The 17579-nt window shown below is 44.4% G+C and overlaps 1 protein-coding gene across 1 annotated transcript in view; it reads right to left on the reverse strand.

Annotated features, from left to right (window-relative positions):
* Positions 1-17579, reverse strand: part of LOC308306269 (sodium/potassium/calcium exchanger 4-like) — a gene marked incomplete at both ends in the record, with an annotated part of 64339 nt that overhangs the window by 19795 nt on the left and 26965 nt on the right. The window contains 6 exons of the mRNA XM_080751168.1: positions 2384-2669; positions 4735-4966; positions 10094-10147; positions 13194-13219; positions 15194-15268; positions 17206-17309. Coding sequence (XP_080607294.1) covers positions 2384-2669; positions 4735-4966; positions 10094-10147; positions 13194-13219; positions 15194-15268; positions 17206-17309 — 777 coding nt within the window. The remainder of the gene's footprint in view (positions 1-2383; positions 2670-4734; positions 4967-10093; positions 10148-13193; positions 13220-15193; positions 15269-17205; positions 17310-17579) is intronic.

Raw genomic sequence — 17579 nt, forward strand, 5'->3', positions numbered from 1 at the left:
AATTTCCCCCACTGTGGAACTTTCGCCCAGGGTTGAGATAATGCATGGGGAGTTGCTACCATCTAGCGTCTAAAAGAAGTTGTGCATACACGTTCTACAGGGGCTTATGCGCATGCGTCAATACTTTATGTAAGTTAGTGTGAAGAAAGGTTTGGAGGACGGTGGATGGGAGATGGTATGTAGAGAAACAATTTGCAAATATAATGTGTAATATAATGTTACTCCAGTGTTCCCACTACAAGTTTCACTGTCAGTAGATTCCATGCTCTTAATCGGTTGCTAAGTGTGTTTATTTTTCTATTTTCTTACAGTAAAATTACCTGACAACTGACCTACAGTCAACATGAACAAAGAATAGCATTCATGCTACTTATGCGCAGATTGGCGATTTATTTTACTTCTTTCTTACTCCAGTTTAATTCAGGGTTTATTCGTGTGTGTGTTTTGTGTGTGAATGCGTGCGTGCAAGGCATAAAGGCTTAAGACACGTCATTTTGTTTGTGAATCATTTATTGTAGGACATAACCGTCGAGTGGTTTCATGCCTAAACCACTGACCACCAAGCCTCCCTTACGGAGGGATACTCACACTCCCAAGATAGGAAGAAATAGCCCTATTTCGGTAAAATTCAGTACAGTAATTTTACATGACCTGGCATAACCAGCGGTTATGTGAGTCTTGTGTCCCGTGGGGAGTGAGACACAAAGACGTGCGGTGAAACAGGCCAGTCTGCGCGGCGATAGCTATATGCTAGCCTCGCCTTTTGTTAGGGGAAGGGTGTTTTATAACCACGACGGGTCGGACGGGAGCTGGTGCCAACCTCGCCGTGTGGGGGTGGACCGGGCGGACGATCGGTGGAAAAGAAGCCTGCTCAGCAATAACGGCGAGATACGTCTACTCAGCGCAAGAGCGGAGATAACCACGGGGACACCCAAGAGGAGGGACCTCGTGAACGGCGCTGGACGCCATTAGAGATAACCACGAGGACGCCCGTGAGGAGCTCGTGGACGTCATTATCCACGTGTAGTGGCAGCTGAAATGCTGATAAAACCCACCGACTGAGTCTGTCTTGCCTAAAATGATGCTGAAAGTGTGGGAAAGTGCAACTGTGCATGACAAACTGGGATGCTTTTGACGGTACTTATGTGGGCAAGGCTAAAGTTGCTACATGCTATGCTCACTTGCTAAAGCTAAGACTTGTTGTGCTAACGCAAGCAGAAGACGTCATTGTGCTAAAGTTGCTATGCTCACTTGCTAAAGGCTAAAACTTGTTGTGCTAATGGGCGGGCCCTAAGTGACGTCATCGCGGCCATTTCGAGACCAGGAGGAAGACGTGGTGAGCTGAAGAGTGACGTCGTCGTCGCCATTTTGTTTGTGGTAAAGGCTCAAGTGGAAACCCTATAATTGTTCATACTATTTGTGAAGCTTCAGGAGTCATACAGGTGAAAAGCCCTACGGTTGTAAATGTAGCAAAGACTTCAATCATAAAGTGGAGAGAAAGCCCTACGGTTGTAAATGTAGCAAAGACTTCAATCATAAAGTGGAGAGAAGCCCTACGGTTGTAAATGTAGCAAAGACTTCAATCATAAAGTGGAGCGAAAGCTCCACGGTTGTACATTGTAGCAAAGGCTTCAATCACAAAGTGGAGTAATCAAGTTTGGTGCGCATTGACTTTTATTGACTTTTGAACTACTCTTGCCTATTTATAAGTGTCCTAGACTTAAGGAACAAAGTGACACTATGGCAACTACAGATGACTTAAGGTTGAAGCGCACTAACATTCAGAGGGAATTCACCAAGTGTGCAAGCAGGATTCTGAGAGGGTTTGATGCGCTCAGTGTGGACGCGCTAGCAGATGAACAAACAAAGCTTACATCATATCATGAGGCATTATGGAGTGCCACTGAGGATTATCTGGCCGTCTTGGAAGACATCCCTGATAAAGACAAGAACACTGACCATGGTGCAGAGGTGGATCGTGTAAATGTGGCAGCGGCAGGCAGCAAGACGAAGTATGATGAGGTAATGCAGAAGCTCAAAGACACATTATGGACTGGTACAGTATTGGCCAGATACACTAAGGTGAAACTCAGATTAGATGCTGAGGTTGGGGACGCTCAGAGCTTTGAGCAAGCGGATGTTACCCAGACACAGTACGATACAGTGCGGGATGATGTGAATGCTAGTATTGCTGAACTCGGGGGGATGGTAGACAGGTGGGCCAACTATGTCCCTAAAGAGAATGGTGCTGAGATGCGGGAGACCCTTGAAGACGTTGACCGTGCAGCGAAAAAGGTTTTGCGGACATTGAAGGGCCAAGTTCACGAAAGAGGACTCATGAGGGGAACGCCCTTGGCTGGGCGCCATAGACACCTTGGTCCACCTGCACCCGCGTTCAACCTCGCTCCGTTGACTTCTCCTCTTGTGACTGCTCCTGGTTCACTCACTGCACCGGTCAACATCAGCGTTCCAGCTCCAGGAGGCAGTGTGGCGGCTCCATCAGGCAACGGGGGTTCTCCGGGCAGCGCGCAGGTCCCGCAGGTACAGGCGCAGCCCCAGCAGGGTGATGGTGGGGCTGCACAACAGGCCGCTGCTGCGGTAGCCACTGCAATGCCTAGGTTCGCCATAGCACCGATGGCTCTTCCCAAGTTCAGCGGCGACAGAAGGAGCTATTTCCGTTGGAGAGAGGAATGGCTCAGGCTTCAACAAATGGCTGACCCAACAGGGTCCCCAGATCTGCTGCTGTTTTACCTGCGGGGCAGTTTAACTGCCGCGGTGACCAACGAGCTCAGGCTGGATTATTGTTACACCGCGCAGGATGTTTTCCGCATGTTAGACGACCGATATGGGGATGTGTCGCGTATCGCAGAAGACATTGTCATGGAGTTGCAAGAGCTACCAGCAGCCCGCGCAAATCAACCAAGGGAAACGTTACACATGATTCAAGAAGTAGAGCGAGCTGTACTGGACTTAACTGCTTTGAGGTGCGCGGGCGCTATTAACAATCCTTTGGTGGTTCGTACACTTGAAAGAAAGTTACCACACTACCTGCTGGACCGGTGGCTTGTTTATAGTTGTGACCCGGGGAATGGAGTCACAGCATTGACCCAGTTTGACCTGTTTTTAAGGTTCCTGACCAGCCAGAAAACCATCCTGGAGCGGCATGAACAATTAGAGGCCAAGCGTCCACCTCCTCCCAGCAGGTCGACTGGAGACAAACCACAGGAACGGCGCGCATACACCAGAGCCTCGGTGAGCGGGGAGGAGAGCAGGGCCTCGAGCGGGGAGGAGGAGAGCTACTCATCGCAAGGTTCCTGTGTGGTCTGCGGGGATGGAGGGCACCCTGGGCTACTATATCGGTGCAAATCTTTCCGTAAGGCCAGCGCAGCTGAAAAATGGGAGCATGCCAAAAAGACAAGGGCGTGTTTCAGGTGCCTGGACCCTATGCATAACGGAGTCTGCAAAAGGGATTTTCTATGCAGCAAGGAGGAATGCAAAAGAGGTGAGGCACCATCCGATCACCACTACATGCTCTGCCTCAACCAATCGCCGCCGCCAGATGACGCTATTCCCAGGAGCAGCGTGATGGGGGGAGTTACCGGGGGGCCTACAGAGCAACAGGAGGCTGCCTTGGCTACTGCGAAGCTGTCACAGGAGCAGTTAAGCATCATACGTAAAGCCTTTACAAACAAGACAACAACAACTGTGTGCACGGACGGGGAGAAGTCGAGCGACAGCCCAGTCCTCTTCATGCTACTCAATGTAGCAACAAAGCGAGGGGACAGGGTAGGGGCGTTAATCGATTTCGCATCTGATACCAACTATGTCACCCACCAGGCAGCTGAGAGATTGGGTCTTGATGGAGTGCCCGTCACACTGATGGTGCATGGGGTGGGTAGGATAGCGACTAAGATTGAAACAAAAAAGTACTCTTTGGGCCTGAAGGTGGGGACAGAGAGAGGAACGTGGAGCAACTATGACATGGTTTGTTATGGTCTGGACGAGATTGCCAGGGTAGGCTTCACTGTGGACTCAGGGCGTCTAGAGTCATTCTTTCCGGGTGATGTCAAGCCAGGCGACCTGCAGCGTCCTGACAAGGTGGAAATTCTGATCTGTGCAAGGGAGGGTCGTCTCGCTCCTCGGCAGATAAGGAGGCACGGTGATTTGGTTTTGTGGGGCGGGCCCCTCGGCAAAACTGTTAGCGGAGTACATCCTGAACTGTCTGAGGAGGTCGAGCGATCAACCATAACCCAAACCCTTTGCTCCTGGGCCGTGAGTGTAAAGGCTGTGCTGGAGGACAAACTTCAGGAATCCTGGTGCTTCGAGGGGAGGATTCGGAAGCTAGAGGAAGCCAACGAGAAGCTTGCCTTACAGCTGGAGCATGAAAAGGGTAAACTGGCTGGGTTGGGGCAATCCCACGATAAATTGCGCGAGCACACAAATATTCTGGAGGCAGCCGAAGCTAAGTGAGAAGCAGATCTTGTCCAGCTCAACTTGCAGATTCAGGCTGTGCTGAAACGCAAAGAGGAAGAGGCTAACCAGATGGAACAGGTGGTTCAGTCTCTGAAGCTTGCCCTGGTGAAGGAAAAAGCCAAGGTGAGTGACTTGGAATTAAAGGTGGAACAGAAGGCCCTGAGAGAGGCCGAGCAGTCCCCTGGCAGACAGTGCCATGTTGGTCCTGGAGGTGGCAGCATGAATTCAGGTATCCAGGGAGAAGTAGGGCATGTCTCCGACCTCCTGGATCCGGAGGAGCTGGCTGAGGAAGACTTCTATGACTGCCAGGAGACACTGGAGTTCTCGGACATGCCGAGATGGACACAGGGAGGAAAGGAGAACAGGGATGACGATGATGACAGAAGAAAAAGGGATGCAGAAAAGAAAGGAGAAACCCATCAGGCAGCAGAACTCCCTGGCGGCAAGCAAGGAGCGCTGACATCCGATGACACAGGAGAGGAGAGCCCGGGGCCTGGAACAGTGGGAGGAGAACATACTACAGTCACAACCATTCCGGCAACTGGAAGATCTTGTTTGAGGCCCTGGGTGTGGTCTGGCCACAGTGGGAGGGGCCAAAGTGGGAGGGGAGAAGAAGGACGAGGTGATGTGGAAATCGATCATCCTTCATCGCGACATTCGGAGGCCGGTGGTCCTCATTTCGGTGGAAGATCAACCTTAGGTTGATAAGTCCTCATGAAGGGTGCCCAGAAAAAAAAAGACTTTTGTGCGCTTTGACTTTGTAGTTAATGGATATCCCTGAGGGCGCTGAGTGGTTAGAGGGCAAATCCAACACTCAGTTAGGAGTTAGGCGGTGGTGCCGACCTCCTTAACACCTTCTAAGCCTGGCCGTACTCCCTCGGACTTCCTACTGGGTCCCATCAGCCACACGTCTATTCCCGGACTTTTGATATAAATTATAATAATAAAAAAAAAAAACATCGGAAATTCTTCTCTGTGTCTTTTTGGAGCTATCTGAAACGGTTAATATGCTCTGACAGTCATTTTCTGGTGCTGGGTGTGATACTCATAATATCCAGCAGGCCACGCCGTTGACTCACATTCTGGATGGATGGCTGGCCAGGCGTGTCCTCATCCTCTCCCCAGTGTTGAAACTCAACAAGAAGCTCAAACAAGATGGCTGGTCTTTGTCTCTGTTCGTGGATCGCGGTTTCAATCACGTTCGGGCGCCGCTTCTCTATCGCTCCTTTCCCTGCTTCGCCGCACGTAAACGAATGGAATTGATCTCCCCTCCGCCTCGCCAAAGTAAGATCGCCGACCTCTGCAGGATGAATATGTACGCTGTGTCGAGCACTCCATTACGTGTTGTTATCATGTGGGCTTTGTTTTTTTAAAACATGTTTGTAAATAAATGGCTTATTTCTTCGGCGCTACCTCTGTTCAGAGGGTTCTGCCGCGGCTTGCAACGTGTTAAGTAGGGTTAAGGTTACTTCATTTCAGCTATAATTAACCACCTTAATCTTTTGTGTGCAAAACATTTCACAAGTGCCTGCGTGGACAAATTTGTTCGTATTTTCTGTATATTTTCGTAGTTAGGACTTATTGAAGTTACAGCTAACTAGTTACTTTTGTTACTTTCTCATATTCTCATATTATTCATATTTGCTACGGTATGTGTGGCCTGTTTGTTTACTACACAGCCCAAGTGGGAGGTGTGGAACTTTCGCCCAGGGTTGAGATAATGCATGGGGAGTTGCTACCATCTAGCGTCTAAAAGAAGTTGTGCATACACGTTCTACAGGGGCTTATGCGCATGCGTCAATACTTTATGTAAGTTAGTGTGAAGAAAGGTTTGGAGGACGGTGGATGGGAGATGGTATGTAGAGAAACAATTTGCAAATATAATGTGTAATATAATGTTACTCCAGTGTTCCCACTACAAGTTTCACTGTCAGTAGATTCCATGCTCTTAATCGGTTGCTAAGTGTGTTTATTTTTCTATTTTCTTACAGTAAAATTACCTGACAACTGACCTACAGTCAACATGAACAAAGAATAGCATTCATGCTACTTATGCGCAGATTGGCGATTTATTTTACTTCTTTCTTACTCCAGTTTAATTCAGGGTTTATTCGTGTGTGTGTTTTGTGTGTGAATGCGTGCGTGCAAGGCATAAAGGCTTAAGACACGTCATTTTGTTTGTGAATCATTTATTGTAGGACATAACCGTCGAGTGGTTTCATGCCTAAACCACTGACCACCAAGCCTCCCTTACGGAGGGATACTCACACTCCCAAGATAGGAAGAAATAGCCCTATTTCGGTAAAATTCCGTACACCCACAATGCACCTGGATTCAGCTTCTTCCTGGTGCTTCAAAACACCACTGAGCAACTTATTGAAAGGAATAGCTGGGAGCGGGACTATCCGCTCTCTATATTATATATATATATTATTCTCTATGGGTTGTGCATGTGTGTGTGTGTGTGTGTGTGTGTGTGTGTGTGTGTGTGTGTGTGTGTGTGTGTGTGTGTGTGTGTGTGTGTGTGTCCGTGTGTGTGTGTGTGTGTGTGTGTGTGTGTGTGTGTGTGTGTGTGTGTGTGTGTGAGAGAGTGTGTGTGTGTGCGTGTGCGTGTGTGTTGTGACTATCTCTCTCTCTCTCTCTCTCTCTCTCTCTATCTCTCTCTCTCTCACATGCATGAGCTGTGCACTCATGCATGCACTTAACGTCATCGTCTTCAGAGCAACTCCGGTTTTCATGCCTACACAGATCCAGTGAATTATATGGTTTAAAAAATATCCAGTTTAGCGGCCGAAATAACCAGCTTTGTGTGGCTGCAAGCCCCAATTGCACAAAGACATGTCCAGCTTCAGAAATATCCAGATTTGTGTAGCCGTGGCCTTAAATGTCAGTTACAGTAAAAACAAAAGGAGACCGGGCCGACACTTTGGAATGCCCTGCTGCTCCCTGTGTGTTGCGTCAAAGATTAAAAAATTAAACCAACTAGTCAATTAGTTGGGAAATTCCTATGACTGAATTTTTGTAGTTGAGGAAGAACAGCCTTTTTTATTTATTTTTTTTATTTTTTTTATTTTTTCTTAAATGTCCCATGAGTTTCTGGTACGGTTAGTGATATATTAGTCTTTTTTATAGTTATACTGTGTAATATTAAGTCATTTTTGGTGACAACTCTAGAAACTCCATGTCTTTGGTCTGTAAAAAAAAACACAGAAGTACTCCATTAGCAATATAATTTGCTCCAAAACAAATTCTATTGCTAATGTGCAGAATTGTCAACATTGCAATAACTTAAAAATACATAAATACATAAATACATGCATTTGGTGCCTGTGAGTATAGGGGGCAGACACACGACAAACTTTTTTGTTTGTGTTTAAGATAGATTGTCAAAAACACATTCATGTGCAATTCTTATTGTGTAAAATATACCTATATATATATAAATATATATATAAAAAATGATTGAAAAATGTACGTAAATGTACGTGACTTTAAACAACAGATTAGAAGGTCAAGGATGCCACTTAAATGCAATTAACTTCCCAGAAGGACAGAAAAAACAGGAGCAGGGTCAAATACATTTCTATATAGTGTCCAGAAGAGGGCAGCAGTACACCGTGGCTTGGTGCAGAGAACTGAGGAATGTCCTAATGGCCTGATGCAGTGCTTCTTTACAATGCACTTTTTGAGCGGTGGTCACAACGCTCCTATACGTGGCCGTGTGTGTGGGTCTGTCTGTCTGTCTGCGTGTCTGTCTGTCTGTCTGTAGCCTGCAGTAACCTTTTCTGACCACACATGTTAAGGGAGGGGCACTGTTGTTCAGGCCAGGCCAGACCAGGCACACACACACACACACACGCGCACACACACACACACACACACACACACACACACACACACACACACACACACACACACAGGGGGGAAGGGGGGGGGGGGGGGGGGGACCACCGCTCAGTTCACACGGGTGTGATTTTCTTTACAACAGGGGTCTTCAACAGGGGGTCCTAGGAGATCCTCAGAGTTACTACAGGGGGGCTGCCAAATCCTTGTGTGATAAGATAATTATTTTAATGAACAACTTGAACCCTGGCATACTCTTGAGGAGAACTTTAGCCAAAAATAGCAGATCTACAAGCTCTCAACGCCTTGCGCTGCGTTGTAGATCAGCTATTTTTGGCAAATAGGTTTGGTGTAGAGGTAAAGAAGAAGCAGACAAAGTACTGAGTGAAAGGTCAAGTTTACTTGATTAACGATTTAAGATTAACATCTTAAATTGTCACTATTACTATTACTATCCACTATTACTAATCGTAATAGTGGTAAAGTGTTAAACAAGTCTATGAATCTTTCTATGAAATCGATGAAAATCTCCGTCACACATTACAATATGTAGAGGGGGTCCCTGCGTCATCTCTCGCTCTGCTAAGGGGTCCTTGGCCTGAAAACGTTGAAGACCCCTGCTTTACAACACTGTTTTCTCTTCCTCTTTTCACTTTTTAATCCATTCTCTTACAAACATCCTGTTGTGACTGGCTTACCTGGAGGTAGCAGGGGTTTGCTGGGGTCATCGCCATGGTAACAGTCTCCATAGTGATCGTTGTTCCCATCCTCCAGAGGGTTGAAGGCAGCGTTGCCGTTTTCTGTTGCCGTCTTTTTCCTCCGGCCTCCTGATAGGTAGCGCTGTATGCTACTGTTGAACCTGACACACACACACACACACACACACACACACACACACACACACACAGACAGTGTTGGCACATCGTTCAAAGATAACAAGACATTATAGAATGTTTAGGTTCCTTGCTGTCCTGTCTAGGGATGCAACAATGAATTAATCAGATCACTTAGTTATACAAATGGAAACATTATTTCAATGAAATGATCTATATTTTAGGGAATGTTCCCAAAATAGAGACATATGCGTTGTTATGGTTATGGTTTTTCAGGATTAAACCATTAGGATTTAGAAGACAATTTTAGGTATCTTTCATGGATTTAATGTAAAAAGTAGATGCATGGATTTAATGTACCTCCCAAAGGGCAATATTGTCGCTGAAAAGTAACAGTTTTGGACGGACAGCATGAGGTTTCTACCCGACAGAAACTATATATAGCCTACCTAATATGAAGAACTCCCGGTATGAGCCGTCAACACATTGCATTGTACTGCAGCTGTATGACGGCACAGGAATTAACACCCTGCTTCTTAATTAGCTGGCTCACTGGGGGGTCCCTGAGTATAATTACAGTATATTCTTCACCAAACTTTGAAGACTCTTCTCTTTCATACTGTCACCTAGAAACTTGTATTCAAACTTAAAGAGGAATGTATTATAAATACTTAAAGGGAAACTAGGTAACATTAAGACTATAGAGGGTATGCGCGTGACATCATCATCATACCCGGAAGTTATGCACACTTTTTTGCCCACTGAGTGGCAAAAAAATACTTTCTGGCCTTGACAGCCCATACATCCAAACAGAAAAGTCCTATCTGATTCAGTTAAACAACATTGAACTCACTTTGTCACTCACTTTGCCACTCGATTTGCAACTCGATATGCCATTCACTTGTGTGTGTGTGCGTGCGTGCGTGCGTGCGTGCGTGTCTCACTTCATAATTAGGATGTATCCAGCATACATCAGCACCAGCAGCAGACTCTCCCACCTGAATGAGAAAAAAACATAAATTCTTGGTGTCAGCGTGTTGCTCAGCAGCACTGTTCCCTGTCCTGCTTCTGTCACCGCGAGGTGCTTTGAAGCCTCAGGTAGACTGAGGTCCCCATGAATAGGAACACACTCCTCGTCAGGACTTATAGAGCCGCGCCGAGCTTGGATACCGAAGGCACCCGGGAAAAAATGTCCGGTGTCGACAATTTGTTTATTACATACCCATACTGGTAGTTGGTAGTTTCTGAGTATTTGTCTTGTTTAACAATGACAGTGAGATCCTTGTTGCACTACTAACTAGCATTGACTGCTTTGGTCTCTTTTTTGTAAGACACTTTATGATATACTTATATTTAATTCGCCCCCTCTATTGATGCACCTTCTCTTTTTTGGTACTGTACTGCTCTTGTTTTTTACTCTAATCTATCTTTTCCTACTTTGTAAATAATTGTATACTGCTGTGGACAACTGGACAACTGAATTTCCCCCTTTGGATAATAAAGGTATCTATCTATCTATCTATACTGTAGTGCCCGAGATGTACTTTTGGTTTGTGTGGTGGCGGTGCCACGCACCGGAGATAGCAGATCTACAAGCTCACAAGGCGTTGCACTGCAACACCTTTTTTTTCCCCCCGATGTTGTGTGACACCCGTGTACAACTAAGTTATAACCCAGGCTTTATTCATTCACAAAGACAATGAGGACATAGCATTTGAGAGGGCTTATTGAGAAGTGAACACACTAATGCTCTCTTCTCTTTCGTTCTTTCTTTCTTTCTTTCTTTCTTTCTTTCTTTCTTTCTTTCTTTCTTTCTTTCTTTCTCCCACTTTTTTTGTGATTCTATAACTACTTCCACATACTTTGAGCTAGAAACTCTGTATAAACTTGGCTATTTTCATGCATGGTGTCCTGCGGATGTATTCACATTCTTTGATACTTTTTGAAATATGTAACATCTTTTTTTTACGTTCTTTGTGATGAGAGTCTATGGGAAAACAGAACAATAGGTGTATGCACAGCGCAGCCAGGAGCGTCACAAGGGGGGGAAAGTGGGACTGAGTTACCAGGGCCCAAGGTGGAGGGGCCTTAATTATTTTATACTTCAGCTATTGAAAAATAGCAGATATACAAGCTCACAGCGCGGCACAGAGTGCCGCGCTGCCAGCTTGAAGATCTGCTATTTTTTTAAAGCTGTGAAAATGTGCGCAAAATCTTTGAACTAAATATTTTGAGATGTATACATAACTTTTTGGGGGTCCTTCACATGAAAAAGTTTGAGCACCACTGACATAGAAACATAGGTTTAGCAGATCTTCAAGCTTGCAGCGTGCCATGCTGTGAGCTTGTATCTATCTGCTATTTTTCAATAGTTAAAGCACAAAATAATGTGTCCCCAGTCTAAATGGGTTAACCCATTTACCCCTATGAAGAACATTCATGGGGGCCCGCAGTGAATCCTTGTACCCAGGGCCCAGAATTTGGTCCGACACCCCTGCATGTGTCTGTCAGCCTTCGTGTGGCTGCAGTCAGTTAGTGATGCCAGCACTATTGTCAGGGGTCACCAATATGTCCATGCACGGACAAATGGCCAAGTACTGTACCTGGGGGGAGATTATTGTGTCCGTATAGGACAGTGGTACTCAAACTTCTTGGCCGCAACCCCCAAAATAATCATTGTTGAACTGGGGACCCCCCTACCCTGACCAGCACTACTTGGAGTTGGAAGAGTTGAGGCATTACATTTAGTTTAACACGGTTCTATTGTGAAAATAGCCGTTGCGAGGCGTTGGGAGCATGTAGATCGGCTATTTTCACAATTTCTATCTCTAATATTTGACAATTTGGCCAATGTATATTAAAAATGTCTTAAAGGTCCTTGAATTGTCACTTTAGAAATGTGCAGATACCCTCTATACACTTAAAATGTATGTTGGTTCATTTACTGTTGCGTGAGAAAACAATGTTGCACATTAAGTATGAACCTGGGGACCCCTCGAAATTATTTGGGTCCCGACCAACAGGTTGAGAACTACTGATATAGGAGATGCCTTGTCGGCTGGGGCTTGTGATTGGCTGAACCGGAGGTATAGGGAGCGCTCCGCAGTGTGTGCACTTGGACCCTAACTCTTTTCGATTCTGTCCTTATCGGGACGTAACTCGGACGGCGCTCGCTTATAATTGTAAATAAAAAATCACACCCGTGTGAACTGAGCGGTGGTTTACCCAAACAAAGGTTTTTTGAAAAAAAAAAAGTTTTTTGAAAAAAAAGTTTTTGGAAAAAAAAAGGTTTTGAAAAAAAAAAGATTTGGAAAAAAAAAGTTTTGAAAAAACTCGGGCGTGCTCAAACAACAGTAATAACTGCGTATTAGCTTACTGTACTTTACTGTACTGTATACTGTACCTAACTGTACTGTACTGTACATATTCTGTGTTCTATATCTATGAATTCTATGTGTTCTGAATTGTGTGTGTGTGTGTGTGTGTGGGGGGGGGGGGGGGGTGCCTGTGTGTGTGTGTGTGTGTGTGTGTGTGTGTGTGTGTGTGTGTGTGTGTGTGTGTGTGTGTGTGTGTGTGTGTGTGTGTGTGTGTGTGTGTGTATTGCAGTTGATGCTCAGGGCAGGCTAGACGCACCTCTCTGGTCACCCAGGGTACTCAGGCTACACCAGAGGCTACATACAGACAGACACACACAGAGGCTACATACAGACAGACACACATACACACACGGCCACGCTATGGAGACGGTGTGACCACCGCTCAAAAAGCAACCTTGAATCCTCATCTCTTGCTAATGTGTGCACGTTGTAAAAAATTAATAAGGCCTCAAACGGAACATCTGTTGTCCATACATTCTTGCAGATGCAGCATGGTGGTGATCAATGTCCTGTCAATCAATACCAATATACTGATGACTTACATACTGGATGTGATGCCCAGAATTCAGTTCAAAACAAATGGCACACATGTACACCCACGTACACACACGCACGCACGCAGGCACGCACGCAGGCACGCACGCACGCACACGAAAGTTATACTCACCACTCAACCTGTCCATCGTATATAATCTGAAAGGAAGAGGAAATACATTCATAAAGTATCTTTTATTAACATTTGGCGGCTCCCAAATGGAGTTGAGTGAGTGACACTGATGAACTGTGAAACAAGTAGGATTTAGTGACACCCACACATTATTATTCATTAACATACTATGAACCTTTTGTTTTATTTTGTTGTACTGACCAATGGACACTTTTGTTTGGCTCTTTGTTTGGAGAGAGAGAGAGAGAATGTATTACAATGTAATTGACAATGTACGGACTGAGTGATCATGGCTTGGCGATAGAGAAGGGCAGACACAGACAGACCTGGCTGCCCAGAGAGGAGAGGCTGTGCTGTCATTGTGACGAGGGAGCTGTAGAGACAGAATTACACTTCCTAACACAATGTAAAAAGTACACAAACATTAGGGAGGAATTCTTCCCAAAAATGGAAATAATTTGCCCAGAATTCAGAAATATGACAGAAAAAGAGAAATTGCCACTCCTTTTGGGAGAACAGAAAGAATGTGCAGTTTTAGCTGCAAAATATGTAAATTCCTGTCACAAGAAAAGGGACAAGCAGTAGGAAGGACACATATACTGGTATACAACTTTTTTACTTTACTGCACCATCTCCTACTGTAATTTCACTGATTTATATTGTTATGTTGTTTGTTTTGTTGTCATAATTGTATTTGTGCTTTGGCAACATTTGTAACATTTCATGCCAATAAAGCCAATTGAATTGAATTGAATTGAATTGAATTGAATTGAATTGAATTGAATTGAATTGAATTGAATTGAGAGAGAGAGAGAGATGGGCTGGAGGTTAACCCCCTATCATTTCTTCCTGCTCCACCTAGTGCTACAGGCTAGATCCGGCCCTGGGTGTGTTGGTAGTATTGATTATTATTGCTTGTGTTTGTGAGATACACGCATTTGATAAGTTTGTGTTGTGTTATGACACGTATGAGCGTTGACTGCTTTTCGACAATTCATGTATAGGCCTATATTATTTTTTACATAATTACATCTTTAATTTATTATATAACTTTGTGCAAACTCATTTCTCAATACAGAGGCAAACAAAGCAACTTTGAGTACTAGGCATTGATTGCTACTGTATATTATAAATCTCATTATTATATTGACTTTATTCACACCGCGGCCATCTTGGATCACATGACCACATCAGAAGCTGTTGGGTAAGGCAAGACCCGCCTGCGGAAGCTTCTGATTGGCTGCGTTGTCACCCCATGTGGTCATGTGATCCAAGATGGCCGCAGTGTGAATATGATTTGAAGCAACCCCGATGGTGGCCAAAGTTGGAACTGCAGCCTAAACGCGCATTTTGGCCCCGCCCCCTCCACTCCAGACAGCCTTCCTCTGAGCGGAGAGCAGCGTGACGTCATTTTCCAGGTGCATTCTGGGGGCTTGGCCCCACTAGGTAGTGGCCAATTTCCCCCAGAATGCACCTGGATTAGCTACATGCTAGCATGTAGCCGTTGCTTCAAAACGCCACTGAGCACTTGCATTGAAATGATAGTGGGGGCGGGGCTCGTCCGCTCTCTATTTTATATTATACTCTATGTCAAAAGCGTAATATATATTAACCACTTTTAACCTGGTATCCCTATTTTGGACATGTAATTATAGCTGGAAATGTTAAATCTAAATGTATATATATATATATACAATATATATATACATATACATTATATTCTTATGTTTTGCAAAATGGCAACAAATTGTACTATGTGTACAGGGGTGCAGTGATATTTTATAACTTGCTTATTGGTTGGGCACACAAAAAAAGAAAGAAAATAAATTAAAACGTGTTTCTCCCCCAAACTACATTTGTTGTGATATACAGTATAGTTCATATATCCATATCCGTTTGTTTGTTGTTTGTTTTGTGAAGCATGATGTGTGTCTTTTTTTTTTTTTATGTGGCTATAGGTAAATGAAGTGGATTGCAATAGATTAGTTCAGTATACTCACAGCAATGAGAGCCAGCACAGACAGCGTGTAGCAGAGGGAGTCACGGAACACGGCATACCTTGTAAGGGGGACGACCTAAACAGGTGAACACACACAGGGGCGTCACAAGGGGGGGGGGTTACTAGGGCCCAAGGTGGGGAGGCCTTAATTATGTTATAATTTAGCTATTGAAAAATAGCAGATATACAAGCAGATATACACGCTCACAGTGTACAGCGAGCTTGTAGATCTGCTATTTTTGAAAAGTCGTGAAACTGTGTGCAAATCTTTGAATATAAATTATGTATTTTTTAAGCGAACATTATTTTGTAACTCAAATTTAGCTTCTGGGGGGTCCGTGGAACTCTACATTTTGAGATGATGGTCCGTGGCCAAAGACATATGATTTTGGGGGTCCTTCACATGAAAAGGTTTGAGCACACTATTTTTCAATAGTTGAAACACAAAATGTGAGTGAATCCTTGTACCCAGGGCCCAGAATTTGGTGCGACACCCCTGAACACAGAGATGAAACAACCTGTCCTGAACATCAGATTTGGATGTCCTTTTAGTCCTAGGGCCCTATTTTGATTGTCTTAAAGGAGTAGTCCATCCCCAAACATTTTCTATTGATTACTCATGCCATGGAGACTTGAGTTCAATGATATTTCTTTGTATTTGTTGCATTCCTTAGAAAAAAATTTCATTATTATTTTTTTTTTATCTGTGACAGATATTTTTTTAACTGTATCTTACCATCCACTTGAATGGAGAAAGAGATTTTTTTTATCTGTTATCTGGCCCAGTGGCAATATGGGCCTTAACGCACCAAGTGCACCGAATAAACAAACGACAACATGGCACACCAGTGCATTGAGTGCGCATTTCCGAACGCACCCTAAATTTCCTTTTCGTCAGTGAAAAAAGGTAGTCGACAAACATTCTTAGTCATAGTTTCCGTCAAAGAAAGTCAACACTGCACAAAGACAGACAGAGACACACACACAGGGAAGAAACAATGCATATGTATACTTTCCCAGGGGTCAGGGTTGCCAAACGTCCCTTCAAATAAGAATTCATCCCATATTTGTAAACTAACTGGAGCTCAGTTAGTCTGTTCTTGAGAGACTACTATGTCAGTGGTGCTCAAACATTTTGAGAGACTACTATGTCAGTGGTGCTCAAACATTTTGAGAGACTACTATGTCAGTGGTGCTCAAACCTTTTCATGTGAAGGACCCCCAAAATGATATTTATTTGGCCACGGACCCCCATTTCAAAATATCTAGTTCCAGGGACCACCCAGAAGCAAAATTTAAGTTACAAACGTTCGCTTTGAAAATACATATATTCAAAGATTTGCACACATTTTTACGACTTTTTCAAAAATAGCAGATCTACAAGCTCGCAGCGCGGCACCGAGTGCCGCGCTGTGAGCTTGTATATCTGCTATTTTTCACTGGTTAAAGCATTCAATAATTCTAGGCCTAAATGAATACATGTCCGTTATTCAACTGATAATGGACACACTATGTTCCTTATTCTTTGGGAATCATTGATACACATCGTATAAGACCAAATCTCTTTGCCAAAAAACGCTTAGCATTTTTGGACTAATCTTCATTATACATATTATACGTACCGTTGTTCCCTATTGAGCTTGGCACATTTCCTGGGACAAGCTGCCCAGATCACACGTCACACTTGTCTTCTTATTTTTTCACTCTCATAAAGCGCCTGCAATGCAGTGAATTTGAAACTACATTGCAGTGCACATCATGGGGTGATCACTGCTTGCCTCCTGTGATTTATTGTTTTATTTTTTTTATTCTGTTTATTTCGTTGCTGAGTGAGGTCAGCAGACAAAGTGACACGAGTGAGATGAAAAGACCTGGGTGAAATGTGCCAATCTCAACAGGAAACAACGGTATAGCCTACAACGTTGTGAGCTTGCAGATCGGCTGTTTTCAAACAGCCTAGGTATCAAATAAGGCTAAAGTGGTTTATGTGGTTTATGGCACGCACACACTCACCTGGCCAGCGAATACACCGCACACTCCAATGATGCAGAGGATGTTGAAGACCGCTGATCCCACAATTGTTCCGACCCCAACATCACCACGAGTTATAAACACACCTAAAACACACACGCGCACACGTGCACGCGCGCACGCACACACACACACACACACACACACACACACACACACACACACACACACACACACACACACACACACACCTATATGAATTACAATCTAGAAGCCATGTATTCAAAGTGTGATTTGCTTGGAGGAATTGGAGGTAAATCCATGCCTCTGCTTTTGATATCGCCCGACATTTTGCTATTAGATCTGCAGGAATAGCAGCTTTACAAGTTCAACACCATCTTATGCATCATGCTTTC

This window comes from Nannobrachium achirus (assembly GCF_963921795.1).
Source record: "Nannobrachium achirus genome assembly, chromosome: 20".
Taxonomy (NCBI): Eukaryota; Metazoa; Chordata; class Actinopteri; order Myctophiformes; family Myctophidae; genus Nannobrachium; species Nannobrachium achirus.